The sequence below is a fragment of the Lynx rufus genome, unplaced genomic scaffold (genome assembly GCF_022079265.1).
Source record: "Lynx rufus isolate CCGP_SWC_20201006 ecotype Redwood Valley unplaced genomic scaffold, mLynRuf1.p SCAF_1, whole genome shotgun sequence".
NCBI lineage: Eukaryota > Metazoa > Chordata > Mammalia > Carnivora > Felidae > Lynx > Lynx rufus.
In genome coordinates, this window is record NW_025814823.1 from 108,530,601 (window position 1) to 108,554,343 (window position 23,743).

General features: G+C 36.0%; 1 protein-coding gene across 5 annotated transcripts in view; it reads right to left on the reverse strand.

Annotated features, from left to right (window-relative positions):
- The window catches only part of RAPGEF6 (Rap guanine nucleotide exchange factor 6), a 191,222-nt gene that overhangs the window by 144,274 nt on the left and 23,205 nt on the right, over positions 1 to 23,743 (reverse strand). For 3 of the 5 annotated variants that reach the window (XM_047084272.1, XM_047084249.1, XM_047084282.1), the window contains exons 4-5: positions 21,902 to 21,985; positions 388 to 457 (exon numbers count right to left, since the gene is read on the reverse strand). In XM_047084272.1, the coding sequence (XP_046940228.1) occupies positions 388 to 457; positions 21,902 to 21,985 (154 nt within the window). The remainder of the gene's footprint in view (positions 1 to 387; positions 458 to 21,901; positions 21,986 to 23,743) is intronic. The other 2 variants (XM_047084264.1, XM_047084255.1) reach the window with 1 other exon arrangement.

The window sequence follows — 23,743 nt, forward strand, 5'->3', positions numbered from 1 at the left end:
TTTGTCTCTCTTTCCCTCAAGTCCAGCACACAGAGTGATGGATGTTAAAAGATTATTAACTAAATTGAATAGGAAAAGAGAAAACACTCGAAAAATCAGGGTGCCTTCATTTAAAATTTCTGGTAAAACTAGTAGAAGAAATCACCAAATTTGTAAATGTTGTATGTAACTGTATCATTTTCCAAATTTTCTCAAGGATCAGGAAAAACTTAAAGTAGATAAAAACATATCAAATTTGGTATATAGGTCTGATGCTACTTAATATTTTAAATGTCCCAGTAATGGAACCTCCTTCACTATTTAAAAGCTTACATTTAAAGTTGAAACTCAAGTATATAAAACAAAAAACAAAGAAAAAAACAATTCAGCATTCTTTAGAGTTCTTACCACAATCATTTCTGAAGGCTCTAATACAAGACAATCACATCCTCTTTTTCCTCCAAACTGCTTACCAAAACTGTAAAAACAAAAAACAAAAAACAATTTCTTTAGCAAAGCTTACAGATAAAATATATCACATAGGAAAAAAACCCCCAAAATCCTAGATGTTAACCAAGAAATTGTAACCCTATCACATATGTGAATAAGATTTTCTTAAAAACAAAATCACCTTTCTTCTTGTTTACAGATATAAGTGATCTCAACAAAATTCTCTGTAAAAGTTCTTTTAAAGTATCTGCCTTCAACTCGTCTCTAAAGCTGATCATAAAAGATACTTGCCTAATCTCAACTTTTGATTTTGGTATAATGTTGAATTAAAGTAAAAACACCTAATAAAAAATGAAGCCACCACTATAGAGTACTTTTATGAAAATAAATTATTATAATATTTTGGGAGCAGTAATAAACAAAAGATACAAAGAACTTAGAAAATATAGCCACATTTAAATACACAAATAAATGTATTAAGATAAAGAGGTGATTTATTTTTCAAAAACAGTGTTGAGAGTCCATGGCTAGTTCTTTCATAAAAACTAAACTGATTTAGTTTTCAAAGAAAATATATTTCTACATTCTTTACCTGGGAGAAAGATTTCTCAGCAAATCAAAAAAGCGAGCACTCATAAAGGAAAAACAATGTTTCCGTTTGAAAAGAGAAACTGATCATTTTAAGAAGTGGGGAGGAGGGAAGAGAATAAAATACTTGTTAATTATGTAAGAGACACAGTATTAACATACCTAATATGCAAACCACACTTAAAGAAAATTATAAAAGCAATCTAAAATATTACATCAATGAAAATTAAGTACCATGGCCAATTATAAAATATCTAAAATATTGCTCCAAAGTAACCAAATTAAAAAGTAACTCCACTAATCATGCAAAATAGAAAATATCAAAAAGTAAACTTAATAAAGAAATACAGAAGTCCTTTATAAAACATTATGCAATTTTATAGACTGGAAACACAGATTGAATAAAGAAAGTGACCTATCATGTACTTTTATGAAAAATTCAGTATTATAAAATTTTTAATTCTCCACATAAAGTTATATACAAATAATGGTTCATAACAAAATCCTAAGGTGCCTCCTTAGTGCACAGTAGGCATCACGTGAATCTTGCAACAAAATCTTAATATCTAATTACTTCTAAACATAAAACTCACTTTTTTTTCTTAAGCAGAACAGTCTATTTTTTGTTTTTTTCCCCAAAACATCACCTAATCATCTTATGCATAAAATAATTAGAAGTAAATTTGTCAAAGTTTGCTTTTACTGAAGATAGAGAAACAGGGACTAGATTTATTTTCCCACCTGAAAAAAAAAACTAAAACATCAGACAAAATATATAAAACATCAGTTTCAAGACACTGGAAAACAGAAAGAACAGGGCTGTGATCCCTAGAAGTGAAAATAAAAAAAACTTCATTTACGTATGAGCACTAGATCAGAATTAGGAAACTTCCTTCTCTATGTCTAGTATGCTCAAAATTTTTATCATGAGGGGGAGCCTGAGTGGCTCAGTCAGCTGAGTGTCCGACTCTTGATTTTTGGCTCAGGTCACAAGCCCTGCATCGGACTCTGAGCTGATAGTGCAGAGCCTGCTTAGGATTCTCTCTCTCTCACTATGCCCCTCACCCGCTGGTACTCTCTTTCTCTCTCCAAATAAATAAATAAACTTGAAAAAAATTATCATGAACAGGTTTTTTTTCAATTTTTTTTTGTTTACTAAAAGGATATGGCTTTTGTCCTTTATTTTACTAACAGAGTATATTGTATTAATTGATTTATGGATAGTAAACCCTCTTGCATTCCCAAAATAAATCCACTTACTCAGTTTTTAATACTTTATTAATATATTCCTGGATTTGGTTTGCTGTTATCTTGTTAATGATTTCTGCATGTATGTTCATGAGAGATAACAATGTATAGTTTTCTTGTGATGTCTTTGTCTGGTGTGTCAGGATAATATTGGACTCATAAAATAGGTTGTAAGTGCTCCCTCTTCCCCTATTTTCCAAAAGAGTTTGCATAGGATAATTAACAGTGCTTTCTTAAATACCTGAAAACATTTAGCACTAAAGCTCTTTGGGCCTAGGCTTTTCTATGTGGGCATAAGTGTAATGATCAATTTCTTTACTTTTTGTAAGTATAATCAAAGTTTCTCTTACACTCTATTTATGGCAATGTATGTCTTTGTAATATTTGCCCAATTTGTTATAAAGTGGCTCATAAAATTTTCTAATATTTTAATTTCTGTAGGACAATAATGTCTCTTCTTTCAAGCCTCATTTTGGTAATTTGTGTTTTCTTTTTAAAATGGTCAGTCTATCCCAAAGTTTATCAACTTTGTTGACCTTTTCAGTTCATTGACTTTCTCTATTGTTTTTATGGTTTTTATTCCAGTGATTGCTACTCAAGCTTTACCTCTTTTTCAAATTTACTTTGCTATTCTTATTCTTAAGATGGAAACTTAACATGACTGAATTGAGACCATTTTTCTTTTCTCATGAAGGTGCTCCAAATTGAGTGCTGTGAATTTCCCTCCAGGAGGCTTTAAGTGAAACTCAGTATTTGACATGTGTTTGTTTTCATTCATTTCAAAACATTTTCTAATTTCCAATGTCAACTATTCTTTGACCTATGGGTCATTTATAAATATGTTGTTTAAATTCCCACATTTCTTTCTGGAATTGATTTATAATTTAATTCGAGGGGCACCTGGGTGGCTCAGTCGGTTAAGTGTTCGACTTCAGCTCAGGTCACCATCTCGCGGTCCGTAAGTTCGAGCTCCGCGTCAGGCTCTGGGCTGATGGCTCAGAGCCTGGAGCCTGCTTCCGATTCTGTGTCTCCCTCTCTCTCTGCCCCTCCCCCATTCATGCTCTGTCTCTCTCTGTCCCCAAAATAAATAAACATTAAAAAAAAAAATTTTAATTCGAACATACTCAGAAAACAAACCCTGAATTATTTCACCCTTTTAAAACTTACTGAGATTTGTTTGATAGCCTAGAATATGCTCTATCCTGGAGAATGATCTAGAAGTCTGGAAAAAAAAAAAAAAACAAACCAATGTATCAAAGTGGTAATTGTACCTCTCAAGCTAAACAGCTTTTCTAATTTTTCAATCTAGTGGTTCTACTGATTATAGACAGAGTTCTGAATCTCCAGCTGTAAGAGTTGAATTTCTAATGATCTTTTCAATTCTGTCAGTTTTTACTTCTTTTATTTTAGGGCTCCCATCAGAAAATATATAGATGGTAAAAACCGTTTTATGTTCCTAATATACTCATCCTTTTAGCACTATGAAAATTTGCTGTTAGTCTCTAGTAATATTTTGGATTTTATAATTGATTTTGATTGGTATTGATATGACCCCTCCAGTTCTCTTATGAATATAATTTGCCTACTATATTCTTTTCCATCCTTTTACTACAAATGTATTTGTGCTTTGAACCTAAAGCATATAACTGTATCTTGCATTACCAAAGAATCTGTTAATCTGTCCTTTAAGTAGAGTGCCTAGACCACAAGTATGAAATTACTGACATGGTTTTTCTACTTATTTTGTAAATGCCTCATCTTTTTTGTGCCTCTGCTTCTACATTATTGCCATCATTTCTATTAAACAAGTGTTTTCAGTGTACCATTTTAATTCCTGTGATGATTTTTAAATGCTTTTTTGTTGTTAAATTTTTTTTTTTTATTTTTCAAATGTCTATTTATTTTAGAGAGAGACAGAGCGCAAGCAGGGGAGGGGCAGAGAGAGAGGGAGACACAATTGGAAGCAGGCTCCAGGCTCTGAAGTGTCAGCACAGAGCCCGACGTGGGGCTCAAACCCATGAACCATGAGATCATGACCTGAAATGAAGTCGGCCACTCAACCAACCCAGGTGCCCCTGCTGTTGTTAAATTCTTAATAGTTAATCTAGGGATTACATTACGCATCGTCAACAAGGCAAAGCTGTCCATTCTCACCACTTCCAATCAACAATGTACTGGAGATTAAAGCCAGGGTAGTAACACAAGGAAAAAAATTAAAGGCATAAACAATGGGTACAAAGAAATAAATGTCTTTACCAGAGACAACTCATTCTGAGTGCAGCAAAACTCTAAGGACCTATAAACTTTCTTAGAAAACTTAGAGTGTATCAAGATCACAGGATATAACATCCACATATAAAAACGAATTAGCAATGTTTTTATATACTAGCAATGAATAAAATAAACATGAAATGAAGCAAACAATGCCATCCAGAATAGGATCAAAAAGAAAAATACTTATAAACAGTTTAACAAAAACATAAGAGCTACACACTGAAAAATGTAAAATATAAGTGAGAGAAATGAAAGATGTAAATGTAAGTAGAAACAATCCATGTCCATGGATCGGATAATGCTATGTTGTTAAGATTACAAATGTCCCCCAAGTAATCTAAAGATTCAAAATATTTCCAGACTTCCAGTTTCTGTTCTGGCATATAAGAATCTTAGAAATTGCTATCTGTCCTAATAACAAGTAAAAAAATGAACTAACTAGTAAGTCACCCACTTTTTCTTACCTCTGTAATAGAATTGAGATAACTGAGCAAACTGTTGCCCCCAAATTGAAGGGAACAGACAAGTATAGATAATTACAACCCAGAATAGCAATTTCTGCAGGCACTAGCACCAGGATAAGAAAAACCAAACTATAATTGATGAACTGCTGGAAGCTCAGCGTGGACAACTCTGAGAGTTAAAAACTTCAGAGACACAGTCAACTGAAGGGGCCTCGACACTTTGGAGTTTTACCTCACTGATCTCTACCAGGATCTCAGAATATGTAAGAGACCCTTGTACTTCTGGCGGGGGCAGAGGCAGAGGACCATTTTGAAACATCCTACAGTATTCTTGACTTCTTTTCAAGGTCTGCCCATCAGAGCCTAAGTGACCTTTAGAAAGGAAAATACGCAACCTTCCATAAGGAGAAAGGGAATGCCCAACTCCAGCCCACTCTAGCGATCTTGACCCACTTCAAGGGGATGGTGGGCAGGGGGTAGAAACTGAGAAATACAAGGCAAGTTCAAAATACAGAGGTAATGGCTCACCAAAAGACTGAGATCTAATCACAGGACTATGAAATGCTTCCCCTCCTCTCACACCTTACCTGTATATTACGAAAGGCCCCCTCCTCTCACACCTTACCAGTATATTACTAAAGGCCTATTTATAGCAATTCCTTTTACCCAGTACATCATGTCTGGCTTACCCAGTACATCTACATCATGAGAAGGCAATACTAGAAGACAAAAGACACAGACGAGAAAGACAGATCAAGCATCAGAACCAGACTATGATATGGCTAGGATGTATAGTAAAAATTATACACCACAACCAAGGAGGATTTAACTAAAGTATACAAGGACAGGGGCGCCTGGGTGACTCAGTCGGTTAAGCGTCCGACTTCGGCTCAGGTCATGATCTCACAGTCCGTGAGTTCGAGCCCTGCGTCAGTCTCTGTGCTGACAGCTCAGAGCCTGGAGCCTGTTTCAGTCTGTGTCTCCCTCTCTCTCTGCCCCTCCCCCGTTCATGCTCTGTCTCTCCCTGTCTCAAAAATAAATAAAAATGTTAAAAAAAATTTAAAAAAAAATGAAGTATACAAGGATAGTTCAATATTCAAAAATCAATTAATGTAATCCATCACATCGACAGGCTAAAGAAAAACTACAGAATTATGTCAATAGATGCAGAAAAAAATTTGACAAAATCCAAAACCCATTCGAGATAAAAACCAAGTAAACCAGAAGTACACGGGAACCCCCTCAACTTGTTAAAGACTATTTAAAAAAACTAATAGCTAATAACCACTAAGATCAGAAACTAAGCAAGGATGTCCCCCTCAACCACTGCTTTTCAAGTTCATAGTGGAAGACCTAGCTAACACACTAAGAAAAGGAAACAGAAGGTATAAGATTGAGAAGGAAAAGATAAAACCATCCTGTTCAGATAACATGTTTATCTATGTAGAAAATCTGGAGTAAGGGGGGAAACACCAAAAACACTTCTGGAATAAGCAATTACAACAAGGTCACAGGGTACAAGTTTAATATACAAAAGCCAATTACTTTCTTATACACTTTGAATGAAGTGGAATTTGATATTAAAAATACAATGCCATTTCCATTAGCTGCCCTCCAAAAAATGAAATTCTATGGTAAAAATCTACCAGAATAATGTATGAGACCTATATGATGAAAATTACAAAACTCTGATCAATGATATTGAAGAACTAAATAGGGCGCCTGGGTGGCTCATCAGTTTACTGCTCGACTCTTGACTTCGGCTCAAATCATGATCTCATGATTCATGAGTTCGAGCTCTACATCAGGCTCTGCACTGAAAGCACGGAGCCTGCTTGGGATTCTTTCTCTCTCTCACTCTCTGCCCCTCCCGTCTGTACTCTCTCTCAAAATAAATAAATAAACATTAATTTTAAAAAGTATAAAAAATAACTAAATAAATGAAGAGTGATTCCATGTTCGTGGACAGGAAGACTCATTGTCAGAATGTCATTACTTACCATCTTGAATTATATATTCAGTACAATTCCAATTAAAATCTCATCATGTTATTTGCAAATACTGTACTGAAAAACCAATTCTACAGAATACATGGACAGGCAAAAGACCTAGAATAGCAAATGAAATACTGAAGAAGAAGAACTAAGTCAGAAGAGTGACACTAACTCACTAACTGACTTTAAAATGTATCGTAAAGGTACAGGAAACAAGACACTGTGGTACTGGTTAAAAAATAAAGGTATCAACAAAACAGAACAGAGAGCCCAGAATTAGATTTCCATGAATATGCTCAACTGATTTTGACAAAAGAGCAAAAGCAATACAAGTGGAGCAAAGACAGTCTCTTCGACAAACTGTGCTGAAAACACGTCAAAAAAATGAATCTAGACACACATCTTACTCCCCCTCTACACTGAAATGAAGTCAAAATGGATCACAGATCTAGATGTAAAACATAAAACTCCTATAAAACATAGGAAAAAGCTAAATGATTCTAGGTATGGCAGTGACCGTTTAGTTCCAACATCAAAGGAATGATGCATGAAACTAATAAATGATACGCTCAACTTCATTAAGATTAAAACCTACTCTACAAAAGACAAAGTCAAGAGAATGAGAAAACAAGCCCCAGATTGGGAAAAATATTTGCAAAATCTCCATCTGAGTAAGGCTTGTTATCCAAAATACAAAGACACAAAGAACTCTAAAGTGAACAAGAAGAGAACTAAAAATACTTTTACCATATGACCCAGTAATCACATTCTATGGAATTTACCCAAAGGAGCTGAAAACTCATGTCCACACAAGAAGATGCACACGGATGTTTACATCAGCTGTTCAAGAATCAACTTTAAATTCTTACAATTGATACTAAGACAAACAATACAACTGAAAATAGAGAAAAGGGGTGAACGATTTTCAACAAAGTAGAAATGCCTACTAAGCACAAGAAAAGATCCACAAAAGCACTGGTCACTATTGAAATGCAAATTAAAATCACATGAAGATGTCATTAAGTATACACTGAAACAGTAACAATCAAAGACTGCCAATACCAGGTGATGGAGAGGATATGGATAAACTAGATCTATTGTATGCTGCTGGTCAGAATGTGAAACAGTACAGTCATCTTTTAAACAATTTGGTGCTTTCCAAAAGTTAAATATATGCTTGTCATACAACAGAACAATCTACACAATAAATGAAAACACATGGCCCATATAAAGACTTGTAAACAAATCTTGGTAACAGCATTATTTGTAAAAACTCCAAAACTTAAACAATAAAAAATTTTTAATTTTCAAAAATTTCTATCTTCTGGTAAATGGCTAGACAAAATGGGGTATCTTTCTAGATTGAAGTACGATTCAGTAATTTAAAAAAATACGTGTGTTACAAGTGATACGTGCTCAATATGGGAGAATCTCAAAAACATGCTGACAGAAGCCAAAAACAAAAGACTACTTCTAAATATCTACAGAAAGTATCTAATGACAGAAAGGAGATCAGATTAACCGCAAAAGAGCATGAGGGAACTTTTTCAGGCAATGCAAGTCAACTGTAAATGTCATGTACCAATGTACACATTTACCATAAATTATTCAACTGTGAACTTAAGATGGATGAATTTTATGGTATGCAAATTATACTCCAATAAAGCTATTTCAAGAAAACGGTCTTAAAAAACAGAAATAAATTTTTACAAATTTGGAGTATGCCAAGATTAATTAGAACACATAAGTATTACAATAAAAGGGGAAAAAAATCATCCTTGAGGCTTTGTAACAATTAAAGAAGCTGCCACTGAAAACTGCAAAGGCATGAAATAGTCGAGGAAAAATATATTCAACAGATATATCTGTTAATTTTTATCCATGATAAGTAACTCATATAACTCAAAAATAAGACAACCTCTAAAGAACTGAACCAACTTTTCACAAAAGAAGGTATGTGAATGGTTAATAACTACATGCAAAAATGCTAGTAGTTATCACAGAAATGCATATTAATACCACACAATCCATTACATACATAGCACAAGAGCAAAAATTAAAGACTAACCATATCAAGCACTGAAAAGTATAAGTAATGTGAACTCAAACTGGTGGTGGCAATATAAATGGTACAACAGTCAACAAAACATTTGGCAGTTCTTTTAACAAGTTAAACATGCCTACCATACAACTTAGCCACTGAAGTCTAGGTATTTACTCCAAGAAAAAAACACATGTTCATAAAAAGACTTGTTCAGAAATGTTCATAGGTGCTTTATTCATTATAGCAAAAAACTGCAAACAACCTTAATGTCTTTCAACAGTAGAATGTATAAACACATAGTGGTACATCCATACAATGGGATACTAATGAACAATTTTATAAAATGAATTATCAATATACAGAGTAACATGAAGGAATCTCCAAAACATTATGCTAAGTGAAATATTTTAAATACAAAATGCTAGACAACTTATTATTCCATTTATAAAAAATAGTGGTAAATGTGGGGTGTCTGGGTGGCTCAGATGGTTAAGGGTCTGACTTCAGCTCAGGTCATTATCTCACAGTTTGTGACTCTGAGTCCTGAACTGGGCAGAAGGGACCCTGCTTCAGATCCTCTGTCCCCCTCTCTGTCCCTGCCCTACTCATTTGTGGACATACAGACTCTCTGTCTCTCAAAAATATAAATAAACATTTAAAAAAATAGTGGTAAATGTAATCTATTTACTAGAAAGCAGAACAGTGGTTGCCTGATGATGAGGGTACAATATAGTATAGATTATAAACTGACAACCAGACAAATGGCATCTACAAAAAATTTGTATCTAGGAATACACTTGGTGAAAAATTGAATGCTTCTACCTTCTCATCCCTAATTCCCCTTCAATACAGAACAAGTAAATAGTGTCTGTTCTCAGCACATCTATTTTCTATTTAATTTTTTAATGTTTATTTGTTTTTGAGAGAGACAGAACATGAGCAACGGAGGAGCAGAGAAAGAGAGAAACAACTTGAAGCAGGTTCCAGGCTCTGAGCTGTCAGCACAGAGCCCAATACAGGGCTCGAACTCACGAACTGCGAAATCATGACCTGAGCTGAAGTCGGATGCTTAACCGACTGAGTCACCCGGGCGCCCCTATTCTCAGCCCATCTCTTCAACACTGTACTGTAATTTCTTCCCAGGGCAATATGACAGGAAAATGGGGAGAAGGCACATTTAAATTAGGGGAAAAAAAAGAAACTGTCAATTCACACATCAGTAGACAAGAGATCAGAAAAATCCTAAAGAATCTGTAAGACAGCTATTAGAATAACGTGAAATTTAGCAAGGCTACAAGATATAAAATCACACATACAACACCTCAACAGTGAAAATTACAAAACACTGCTGAGAGAAAACTACAAAACACTGTTGAAAAAAAATTAAAGACCTAAACAAAAAGAGTGATGCACCTTGTTACTGGTTTAAAAGATAAACTGTTAAGATGTCAATACTACCCTGGGTGCCTGGATGGCTTAGTCAGTTGAGCATCCAGCTTCGGCTCGGGTCATGACTTTGCAGCTTGTGGGTCTGAGTCCCATGTCAGGCTCTGTGCTGACAGCTCCGAGCCTGGAGCCTGGTTCAGATTCTGTGTCTCCCTCTCTCCCTGCCCCTCCCCTGCTAGCGCTCTGTCTCCTCTCTCTCTCTCAAAAATAAATAAACATTAAAAAATTAAAAAAAAAAAAAGATGTCAATACTACCCCAAATGGTCTAACAGATTCAGTGCAGGTGCAATCAAACTCCCAGGCTTTGAGCAGCAGGCAAAGAATCTAAGATTAGAAAGGAAAAACAGTAGGAAAGTTCTCTTTACAGAGAGGGGGTACTTGAAAGTAAATGCCCCAGGTTTTTCTTTTTTTTTAATTAATAAACTTATTTTGAAATTCATGTGCAACTGCAAAGAACCTATAATGACCCAAACAATTTGGCAGAGTTGGGAGGACCCATACGTTTTGTGATTCAAAGCTAGAGTCAGCAAGAAAATGTAGCAATGGTACCACACACACACACACACACACACACACACACACACACACACACAAAAATCAATCAATCAATGAAACAAAGTAAACAACTGGGAAACAGATCCACATGGTCAATTAAATTTCAACCAAGATGCAAAGGTAATTCAGAGAAAGGACAGTTTTGTCAACAAACGGTGCTAGAGCAATTGAGTATGTATAGGTATAAAATGAGATCCACATATCATACACTATGTAAAAAACTAGACACAAATAGATCACAGACAAATCTATCATAGCATAATCTGAAACTAAAGAACTTACAGAAAAAATTATTTAAAAATTATGTGTAATCAAAGATTTTCTACCTACAACATAACTATAATCCATTAAAGAAAAAAACCTGATAAATTGAGTTTTATCAAAATTAAGTTCTTCTGCCCTCTGAAAAGAAATCCACAGAGTGAAGAAAATATGTGTGTGGCACATATCTGTTAAAGGACTTGTGAAAAGCGTAAGGAACTTCTATAAAAAATAAGAAATTGTACAACTCTACCTGCCACTCCCAAATGGGCAAACGATTCAAAAAGACACTTCACAAAAGATATATAACTGACAAGTAAGTACATGAAAAGATGCTCACAATCATTAGTCTTTAGGGAAATGTAAATTTAAACTACCATCAGATACTATCACATACCCACGAAGACATGTAACTTAAAAAGATTGACCTTAACAAGTGTTCGTGAGGAGGTGATACAGGCATTCTCATATATTGCTGGTGGGAATGTAAAATGGCACAACTTTAGAAGAATATGGCACTTTAAGAGGTTAAGTATCCCTCTACCCCATAATCTAGCCGTTCCAAAATATATACTTATATGCCCAAAATAAATGAAAGTATGTGTACACATGACGGGTTATAATCCATTCTCTTCCCATGTATTTACTCAAAAGATAAGACATCGTATGTTCACATAAAGACTTGTACACAAATGTTGATAGCACCACAAGTCAAAATAATCAAAAAGAGAAAACCACCCAAATGTCTACCAGTAGGTGAACTGCAAAGAGTGGTCCATACAAGAGAATACTGCAATAAAAAGGAATACAGATGAACACTAAGGGCACTATGCTGAATGAAATAAACCATACAGAGCACAGAAAGACAAATACTATATGGGGTCACATGGAGAGTTCCAAAACTGTTTTTTAAAACCTGATTTCAAATAAAGACTAAAATGGTGGTTACCAGGTACTCGGGAGAAGGAATTACAGTGATGAAGGTCAAAGCGAACAAATGTGCAGATACAACAGGAATGACTTCTGGTGATCAAATGTATAGTATAGTGACTTAAAGAAAAAAGAAATGAAATATTGAAATAGTGATACATATCACAACATGGATAAATCTCAAAGTAATTTTAGTGTGAAAAGCTAGACAAGAGTATATATTTTATGTTTCACTTCATATAAAATTGTAGAAAATGTAATCTAGAGTGACCAAAAAAATAATAATAGTAATTAATAATCCATGGGGACCAAGGGAACAAGGACGGATGAAAGAAAAAGTTTACAAAGGAACATGAGCAATCTGGGGTGGGAGGAGGGGGGGAGTGATGGATATGTTCATTAGCTTTATTACAGCACTGGTTTTACAGGTGTATGCATACACCAAAACTTATCAAACTATTTTAAACATGCACAGTTTAGTCTACAATTATACCTTAATAAAGTTGTTTAAAGAAAATAAAAACGCAAGCGACCAAATGAGACAAAATGTCTGCAAAACCTGTCACCTTGCAGCATGAATGTATTAAAGATTCCTACAAAATAATAAAGACAAACAGCTCAGCTTTGAAACGGGAAAAAAAAAATTTAATAGGAAGTTCACAAAAGAATACAGAGGAAGCCACAACCAGTAAGCACAAGAAAAAGTGCTCAGTATCACCAAGCAGGAAAATTAAAATTAAAACCACTTCACAGTGACTAGAACAGCTGAACTATAAGATTGACAACCACGTTTGTGACTATGTAGAAAGAGAAACAGAACTCTTATACACTGCCAGTGGGATTTTAAAATGGTACAACTGCTATGGAATGGAGTTTAGCAGTTTCTCATAAATAATTTCTCTATTAAACTTCAAGACACATTATAAAGCTATAGTAATTACAACAGTGTAGTATTCAAGCAGGTATGAACAAAATCGAATGGAAGAGATTAGAAGCCCAGAAACAGGCACATCTGTGGATATGTTTATTTAAAAAAAAAAAAAAAATGTGGCATTCAACAAGAATGGGAAAAGGATACATAGGAATCCATATGGAAAACCATGCAACATTATCATACTCAAAAATCCACTCTAAGCAGGGGACCTGGGTGGCTTAGTCAGTTAAGCACCCGACTCTTGATTTTGTTTCAGGTTATGATCTCACGGTTCCTGGGATCAAGCCAGCAACGGGCTCTGCACTGACAGTGTGGAGACTGCTTGGGATTCTCTCCCCCTCTCTCTGCCCCTTCTCTGGCCATGCTCTCTCAAAATAAATAAATAAACATTAAAAAAAAATCCATTTTAAGTAGATTATAGATGTAAATGTAGAAGGAAAACAAGAAAGTGCTAGAAAATAATAAAGGAAAGTATCTTCATGACTGCAGGTACCATAAATATTTCTTAAGCAAAGAAGACAAAAAGAAAAAGACTGAATTGCTCTGTATTAGAGTTAAGAACTTTCATTCATCCAAAGACACTGCTAAGAGAATGAACAATACAAGACACAAGGAAAATATTTTCCAACAAAAATAACCAAGCAAAGATGCTTATTCAGGATATACAGAGAACTTCTACATCTCAGGAACAAAAAGACAATGCATTACAAAAATGGGCAATGGATTTGAAGATGCGCTTGAAAAACAAAAAGATTATTCAAATAAAAATGTACTCATTAGCAATCAGTAACATGCAAATCAAAACTATAATGAAGTATATAAATTCAACAGAGTAACTGAAATGTATCAGGATAAAAAATAAATAAAAAGCTCGACAATACCAAATGTTGGTGAGGATGTGGAACAACAGAAATTCTCACACAATGCTGGTGAGAGTGTGTAAATTAGTACATTCGCTTTGGAATATAACTTGTAATCAACAGTATGTATATGTTGTTCATATGAACATAGGCACATCCTGTGAGCCATCAATTCTCTGTGAGGTGTACCCTACATAAATTCATGCCCATGTGCATCTAATGTACAAGAATGTTCACAGCTGCTTTCCTAGTAACAGCCCTTAACTATAAAATGTAATGCTAATTAAGAAAAATGAATTAACTCTAACTACATAGATGCATCTCATAAACAACACTGGCTCAAAGAAGCCATACACAAAAGAATATTGTACGATTACATTAACACCAAGTTCAAAAGTAAACAAAAACCAAACTACGGTGTTTAGGTATATGTATCGTCAGGCTAAAACTCTACAGATACCTAAGACTAATTAAAACCTCAAAAAATAGTAACTTTGGGTGGTGGGGGGAGTAGGAAAGTTGATTTGAGGAAAGACTGCAGGCTGCTTCTAGGGTGATGACAATGTTCAAATTCTTGTTCTGGGTAGTAAATAGGCAAATGTTCAAGAAATTACAGTAACTCCCTGATATGCACATTAGGTTCCTATTAGGTCAGAAATAGAAAAAAAAAAAAAAAAAGAATTTCTTACATATGTATTTAAAAAAAAAAAAAACCCACGAAGATTTTAACAAATGTAGTTAGTTACCTATGTAAATGGGTTAAATGGTGTGGAGGACACTAAAAGTGGGAATAATAATATTTAAAATACCTCTTGTTCTACTGTTTTCACTTTTGAATGGTACAAATTTACTTCAAAAAACTATCTTAAAAGTGTGTCTTTAAAAAAAGAACACTACTATTTACAATGCTATTTACAGGTGATAACTTTACCAACCCAAGACTAGCAGTGTGCCTGACACATGTAGGCACTAAGTGTTTGCTATATGAATTAATGCCCTACTACTGGAGATATTCTCTGACTTCAATGTTGGTTCCCTTCTTCTAAGCCTAACTAATCCTGCTGATCTGTAGAATCCATTGCCACAACTGTTTCCCCAAGAAAGTTTTCTTTACAGGCCAAACAGACCCTTTTCAAACAAAAGAGTCATCCCAAACCAAAGTAAATCAGTATTTTGTCTTAAGGGTAGAGTCTTATAGAGAGATGACAATACTTATTTGCACCATAAATTAATGTTTGAATGAATAAATACACGAATTAAATTTTATTTAAAAATCACACATAATAAAGTCCTTGCTTTTTTTTTATTTAAAAATTTTTTAATGTTTATTTATATTTGAGAGAGGGAGAGACAGCGTGCACGCATGCGTGCACATGAGTGGGGGAGGGGCAGAGAGAGAGGGAGACACAGAAGCTGAAGCAGGCTCCAGGCTCTGAGCCTGATGCTGGGCTTGAACCTATGAACCATGAGATCATGACCTGAGCCGAAGTGGGACACCCAACCGACTAAGCCACTCAATTGCCCCAGTCCTGGCTTTCTTGAGCTTACAGATTTTACTGTAGCAACTATAAAGTGAACTCAATTCCAGAAAGAGACTAAATTCATTTCAGAAGACATTTACATTTCAGACTTGATTTTTTACTTATATACTTAGTTCATAGTAAATTGTAAAAAAATATTGATTTAAAATACATATAAAATTTCGAATGTCCTGCCCTCAGTGAAGTTTCCGAGAATTCCATAATTTGGGACACAAAATTTCCCCTCCAAGGTGAAACACAACTTGCTGTATCTCATGCCATCAACCAAACGAAAAAAAAAAAAAAAAGAGAGAGAGAGAGAGAGAAAAGGCACAATGTTTGGTTGGTTTTTTGATTCTAGAGGTAACATATACTGAGTGTGCTACTTTGACCCATTTTCAGCGTCACCCACAAGGCTGTACGCAAATTCAAAATGGAGGATAAGCCCCTGAACCATTGCAGTCTTATGAACCTGCACATCTAATGGTATGTATAGGGTCCATGGCAAACACAGATGCTCTACAGAAACTCTCCCAAGCACTAATATGAGAATGATAGTGCAGATGTCTACAATTTCTGAAACACTTATCTCCTCTGCAAATAACTATTATCCTTTTGAGAAACAAGCTCTGGCTTGCTACTGGGCCTTAGCAGATGCCGAATGACTAACCACAGGACATCAGATGACGATGCTGCCTGAACTTCCTATAATGAACTGCATAGTTAGCCACAAGTGCCAGGCAGGGCAGTAGCCATCTATTATGGAAAATAAGAAACTGAATTTACCCAAGAGCTGGTAGGTAGATCAGACTCCAGCATCAACTCCTATTGCAGTGCCTCCTCTACCTCAATCTATGCTTATGGCTACCTAGGGAATTCCTTATGACCAGCTGACAGAAGAAGAAAAACTGTGAGCCTGTTTTATCAATGGGTCTGCACCCAAAAGTGGACAGCCAAGAGGTCACTCAGACATAACCCCCAAGGAAGATGGTAAAGGAAAATTGACCCAGGGAATAGAATTACAAGCAATACATTTAGTTGTCCTTTTTTCTGGATTTAGAGATGGCTGGAATTATTGATCAAAAGAGATTCAAGGGAAGTTACTAATGGTAGGGCTGGAAGGTTAGGGACCAGGAACAAATAGGATTGAAAGGAAGATTGGTAACAAAAAGTCTGGGAAGTGGTATGTAGAAGGACTTCTTTCAGAATGGGCATAGACTTTCAATATATCTGTATCTCATATGAATGCCTGAAAGGCATCCACCGTGAAGGAGGCTTTAATAATGAGGTGACTAAAATGCCACGCTCTGTGGAAGTCAACCAAACTCTTCCCTCAGCTACACCAGTGCTTGTTCAATGGGCCCATGAATAAAGTGGCCATGGTGGCAGAGATGGAGAATATGCAGGGCTTAACTGCTAATGCTACTGCTAGGAACCTAATCTGCCAACATGAGAGATTAACAGAAAGTCTCCTTATGGGGACCAGCCAGCCACCTAGGGCCAGATTATTTACAGTGAACTTTTCCTGTCATGGAAGAGGCAGGTATTTGTCCTCACTGGAATAAACACATATTCTGGAAATGATCTACCTTCCACATCCATAATGCTTCTGCCAGCACCACTATCCATGGGCTCACAAAATGCCTGCTCTACCATCCTGGCACTCTAGACAACACTATTTTTGATCAAGGCACTCATTTTGCAACAGCCTATGTACAGCAAGGGTTTCTGTCTCCCCCAATAACCAGAATACACAGATCTGATATTCAAGGCATGGAAGTAAGAGCGGCTCTTCTCACTACTATACCTAGTAACTCATTCAGAATTTTTGCTGCCCATCCAAAAAACTTTGTTCTGGTTTTGAGTCCTAGTGCCCAAAAGAAGATTGCTTCTATGAGGAAACACAATGGTTCCACTGAATTAGATACTTTCACCTGGCCAATGAACCAACAGGCAGGGGAAGGGGTTACTCTAAAGGCCTGAGTAATTGATCACAATCACAAGCACAAACTGAGTTGCTGCACAAAATGGGGGGATTCCCTTAGGCTCCTTGTACTGCCATGTCCACTATTCAAAGTTTATGGAAAACTACCACCACCAACACAACAGAGCAGGACATTTAAGGACCCGTCAGAAATGAAGATTTTGTTAACATCATCAGGTAAAGGATGCAGAACGGATGAACATCTGGCTTAGGGCAGAAGTACTGAATGGGTAGCTAAAGAAGGAAGCCAGAGGTACCAATTACAGCCATGTGACCAATCACAGAAATAAGAAATATAGGGTATTTTTTTCCTTTGTTTATTGCATTTATGTCTGTATTTATGTAAATGTTAACCATTTTCTTCTTCCCTCTGTTTCCCTTATTTATTTTAAGTACAGTTTGGTGGAAGCGAACTTTAGTCTTTGGTTAACAGAATTTTCAAAAGCACTGTGATGCACTATATAATTAATATAACCAGTAATGATTGTTAGGACTGTGCAATTCCTTATTTTAGGGACAAGGTAAGAAATTCTTCACTGGTACAAAAGACACCTATATCTTTTAAGGTGACAACAGAGTTGTTTTGTTGTTGGATGGGAGTTCAAATTTGTTTAGAAGCATCCATGTAGAAGCTAAGGAACTCAGAGTGGACTGTGCCAGTTATCCACTGCCTTTCAATTGGAAATACATTCATGCTGTTTCAAATCTACTTTCCAATAAAGGATCTAGATTCAGTTAATGCTATCCTTCTGCCAGCTGAAAATGCTAAAGCTTTGTCAGTAGAGGGTGCTAGCAGAAGAACAATGCAATAGAAAAACTGTCTTTCTCAAGGGGAAGGGAAGGGAGAAGTGCACCAGTGTGTGCGTGTGTCAAGGCAAAGGAGGTCCTGTCCCCAGCCTCAGGGCCCAACCACACCCTAGCAGGGGGAGGGGAAGTTCTCTGGTCAGTCCTGGTCAGCAGTTCCCTTCCTGCCAGCCCTGACCCTATGACTGAGGACGAGGTCTGGCACAGGCAACCCAGTGAAGTTCTCCACTACCTACTGGGGCTACAACTAACATACTTCCAACAAAATCTGAAATCATGGGGAGAGGGGCCCCCTGCCAAATTTGTTCTTTACTTGGGTACTCTCCCTTAGCTCCTTTACCCTTCTTAGTGCCTAATCTCTTAAACTGTCCATGTTCGAATTACTGTGTGGTTTCTGTCTCCTGACTAATGCAGGGAATATCAAATATTTTTAATAGAATAAGCTATACTTTTATGAACTAAAATACTACTATCATTCTTCGTATACTAAGCAGTGTTCATATTCTGTTGGTATCATAATAACTATATCCCAAAGTTACTATGCTATAATAATGAGAAGCCAAAAATTACTTAATACTTCATATAGGCTAAGCATGTTCTAAATTTATCTGCACTGATTATTAAGTCTAACAACCACCCTACAATGACCTATTACAAATATGTGTCAGGGGCATCTGAGTGGCTCAGTAAGTTAAGCATCCAACTCTTCATTTAGGCTCAGGTCATGATTTCACAGTTCATGGGTTCAAACCCTGCAATGGGCTCTGCACTGACAGTGTGGAGCCTGCTTGGGATCCTCTCCTCCCCCACCTCTCAAAATAAATAAAGCTTTAAAAAAAAAAACCTAAAAAAAAAAAATGTGTCAAATGAAAAATGTGCATCCCCTACCCAGAAATGTTTATTTTTTTAAATTTTATTTTTCTAAGTAATTTCTACACCTAATATGGGGCTCGAACTCATGACCCTGAGATCAAGAGCTGCATGCTCTATTAAATAAGCAAGCCAGGTGTCCCCAGAACTGTCCTTTAAATGATTAAAGAAACTTCTATAATGTTTATTGTGAAGTTCATGATGGTTAGATTAATGTACCATGAGTTTGTTGTTTATTTTTTTTTTTTTTCAACGTTTATTTATTTTTGGGACAGAGAGAGACACAGCATGAACGGGGGAGGGGCAGAGAGAGAGGGAGACACAGAATCGGAAACAGGCTCCAGGCTCTGAGCCATCAGCCCAGAGCCTGACGCGGAGCTCGAACTCACAGACCGTGAGATCGTGACCTGGCTGAAGTCGGACGCTTAACCGACTGCGCCACCCAGGCGCCCCATGAGTTTGTTGTTTAAATGTCACACATTTGTGTCACTTATTTTTTTTTTACTGTTTATTTTTGAGAGAGAGAGAGAGAGAGAGAGAGAGAGAGAGAGCGCGCAAGAGCAGGGAAGGGGCAGAGAGAGAGAGGGAGAGAGAGAGAATCCCAAGCAGGCTCCATGCTGCCAGTGCAGAACTCAAACTCATGAAACTTGAGATCATGACCTGAGCCTAAACCAAGAGTTGGACACTTAACTGACTGAGCCACCCAGGCATCCCCATTTCTATTATTAAAAAAATAAGCTTTGTTGTCTTTTTTTAATGTTTATTATTTTTTTTTTTTGAGAAGGAAAGAGTACACGTTTGCTCAGGGAAGAGGCAGAGAAAGAGAAGTAGAGAAAGAATACTGATGTGGGGATTGATCTCACAAAACGAGATCATGACCTGAGCCAATATCAAAAGTTGAACGATTAACTGCTTAACCAACAGAGCCACCTAAGCACCCCATACTTCCTTGTCTTGATATAAATAACGGTGAGTTATTGTGGCTGATTAATGGCTACAGAAAGTCTTAAATTCTTGACCATTCATCACAGCAGACAAAAGGGAGGAAATATTTAAAAGAACAATACTAATATTCCAAAAACTTAACTGTAATCTCTATCATTCCAGCTTATCCTGTTTCATTACAAATTCATTAATGTGAATCTCATCAGAAACACAGGGAAAAAGAAACAATAGCCAAGAGGCTTAAATAACCAAGAACGACTCTGCATTTTATTTGTTAAAATAGCAGATGCTTTGTTTTATTCTATTGGTTCTACTGGTTCAAGAAGCACAGACTTCATTAAATCAAAAGGCAACCATGTAAAGTTTCAGGACTCCAAGACAGGAATTTAAAAGTGGCATCAAAAATCACTGGGGTGCCTAGGTGGCTCAGTTGGTTAAGCATCCGACTTCAGCTCAGGTCATGATCTCGCATTCCGTGAGTTTGAGCCCGCGTCAGGCTTTGTGCTGACAACTCAGAGCCTGGAGACTGTTTCAGATTCTGTGTCTCCCTCCCAATCTCTGTGCCCCTCCCCCACTCATGCTCTGTCTCTGTCTCAAAAATAAATAAATGTTAAAAAAAAAAAATCAAATGATCCATAGCATCTATCAAACAGACTATACCTTGATATTTAAATTTAACAGTTTTGTAACTAACAGCTACAATTAAAAGTCTTACCTCCCTCAAAAGTCTAAAAATCTCTTCTAAACATTATTGGAAAAAAGTCACTAAAAAATTACATTTTTATGCCACCAATTATTTTAAGAGAGAGCGCATGAGCAGGAGAGAGAGGTAGAGAATCTCAAGCAGGCTCCACACTCAGAGCAGAGCCTGACCTGGTGCTCGACACAGGAGCCACCCAGGTGCCCTAATGTCACCAAATTTTAATATGAAGCCCCCAAATCTTAAGAACTAACAGAACAAATTCTAGAAGAACACCCCATGTGACCATTTTTCCAACCACCTTTCTCTTCTTTTACCTATTAATTATGATGATAATTAACAATGATTTATAAAAGCCAGGCACTAGCCTAAGAGCTTTATATATATTAAGTCAATTATTCCTCAAAAGTAACCTACGAAATAGGTTCTAGTATTGTCCCCATTTTACAAATGGGGAGTGATTACATAATTTGCCCAAGAAATAGTAGAACACAGACATGAACTCAAGCAGTCTGGCTCTGGAGGTCAATGTTTACAGACTTCTGTTCAGAACTTTGAGTAGCAGAGCTTGCTAAAAACCTCAAAGAGACACTTAAAGTAGGTGCTATTATTATACTCACTTTACAGACAAGGAAACTAAAATATGTACAAAATCATATAAATAGTAAATGATAAATCAGGACTTTAACCTAGTTTGCCTGACTCTAAAAACCATTTTCTTAGCTATAAACATGTATCACCCTCCCTGTAACCATTAATATTAGCAACAAATCCAAATCCATCAGATAAATCAAACAAATTCCATATAAAACTAAAGATCAAATCAAAGTGAAGATACAATGTCAAGACATAAAGAGTACACCCTCAGAAATAAGAAATACAGGTTGCTTGCTACTATTTCCTACAGAACCAGCAAGTAAACACATTTATAAGATACATCACCTACTTAGAAAAATTACACATCCTACATAAAACAGTTTAACATGAGAGATAAAAAGTTGTAATGTTAACGTTGCCTGCCATATATTCTAAGCAGCAAATGTAAACATACCTGCAAGGAGGCAAGACCATGGAGTCTTTCATAAGCACAGATCCAGAAAGCAGGATATACCAACATCGGGCAACAGTTTCTGAACTGTTCAAGTAAGTAAGTTAATGAGTAAGTAAACATACACATTTCACCTGTTACATGGATTCAATACAAAATACCTAACATGAAATATATTCTAATATCACAAATCACTAAAAATTAATGGAATTTTGGGACATAGTGCCTGTTGCTAAAAAATGTACCAACTTATAAGACTATGTTCACGTGGGAAAAAGTGTAATCACTATCTTAAGATACAGACTTCAGAAGAATATGTTTACTAGCTCAATCTTATTAATTTGATCATTAGCATCACATTTTCCAATTTTGTGCAGTGGATAACATTTGATGAATATGAAAACTTAAAATTGTGTACTACACGTGCATATCATAAAATCCTATACTAATAACTTATGTATATTAAAGACAATATTTGGAATTAACCACTTCATCAATATTGTATCTTCACTCAACTAAAAAGTGAACCATAATCTATTTATTTCTTTTAAATTTTATTCTGACATACACAAACACAATACCTTTTATATGTGTTTCAGGGATAAAAGAATACCAGATGACTCAAGTCTCTCAACATTTTAGTTAAATCTCTAATGGAAACCCAGCATCTTGTTAGATCTTAGTGTATAAACTTATCTTTCTGTCCTCTCAAATATCTTTATTTACCATACCTAAGGTTTTAATTAATTCCAATCTGGAGGAAATTTTAGTATCTGTAAAACAAATCATTCCTCTGACATGGAGAACTATTTATCTAGCTATCTACTTGACATGTAAACTTGAATGTCTAACAGAGAACTCCAACTCAACAAAATCTACCTATTATTTCCTTCAAGCTTCTATTTTTTGTAGTATTCTCCGTCCTCAGTGAACACTGCTCTTCTCCATCCAGAAACCTAGGCTTCCAAAACATTCCACACAGCACTCAGGGTAAGCTTTCTATGTCAATCCTAATGCTCACCATGAGAAGGGAAAATTCTTGTCAACTTTCCAAGAGACACTTCAAAATTCTTTTTAATTTCTTCAAATCTTCATTGAGGGAAAATGTAGATGGCTGCAAATTTCCTAGTTAAGGTTCCTTGCTTAAAATTCTACTTCCTTACTCTTTTGAAAGAGGACTTACAAAGTCAAGAAAGAATAAAATCAAAAAACAATCTGCCCAAAATTAAGACAGAACTAAGTTATAATTGGATGCCACCACAAGCATCCAATTTTTATCTCACTTAGCTGAAGTGGTCACAAAGTTATCAATTAATTCTATTATAAATGCAGAAAATCCTGAGTTTCACTCCTACCACAAAGAGAACCATGCCAACCCATGAATAAGAAACTGTTTAGACCTTACAAAAAATTTCACACTCAGAGCATGGTGTGGTAATGCATTTGGACAAGTAAACCCAAGCAAAGTAAAATACTTTAGTGTCAGCCATTCTATCTCCTTCCTCTGGGCAAACAAAGGAATCAAAGAATGAACCAGTCCAAGGAAGGAAGGCATACTTAATGTTGTCAGATCTTCTATCTTCAAAGGCTTCAGATGCTCCTAAGATAAAGACCAAAATACGCTTCAGATGGCCTCCACCTGATTCTCCAGAATCTTCTCTTGCTGTTTCCTCTTCTTTCATCAAGGTGCTTGCACACACTGATTTACTTTCACTTTTTCTACCATGTTGCTTAAGATCAACTACACACTCTTTTCTCTGCCTTTACCAACCTCTGAATTTAAATTCTTCAGTTAACTTCCACATTCTTTGCAAGTTATCTTATTATTAACCAGATACAGAGTTG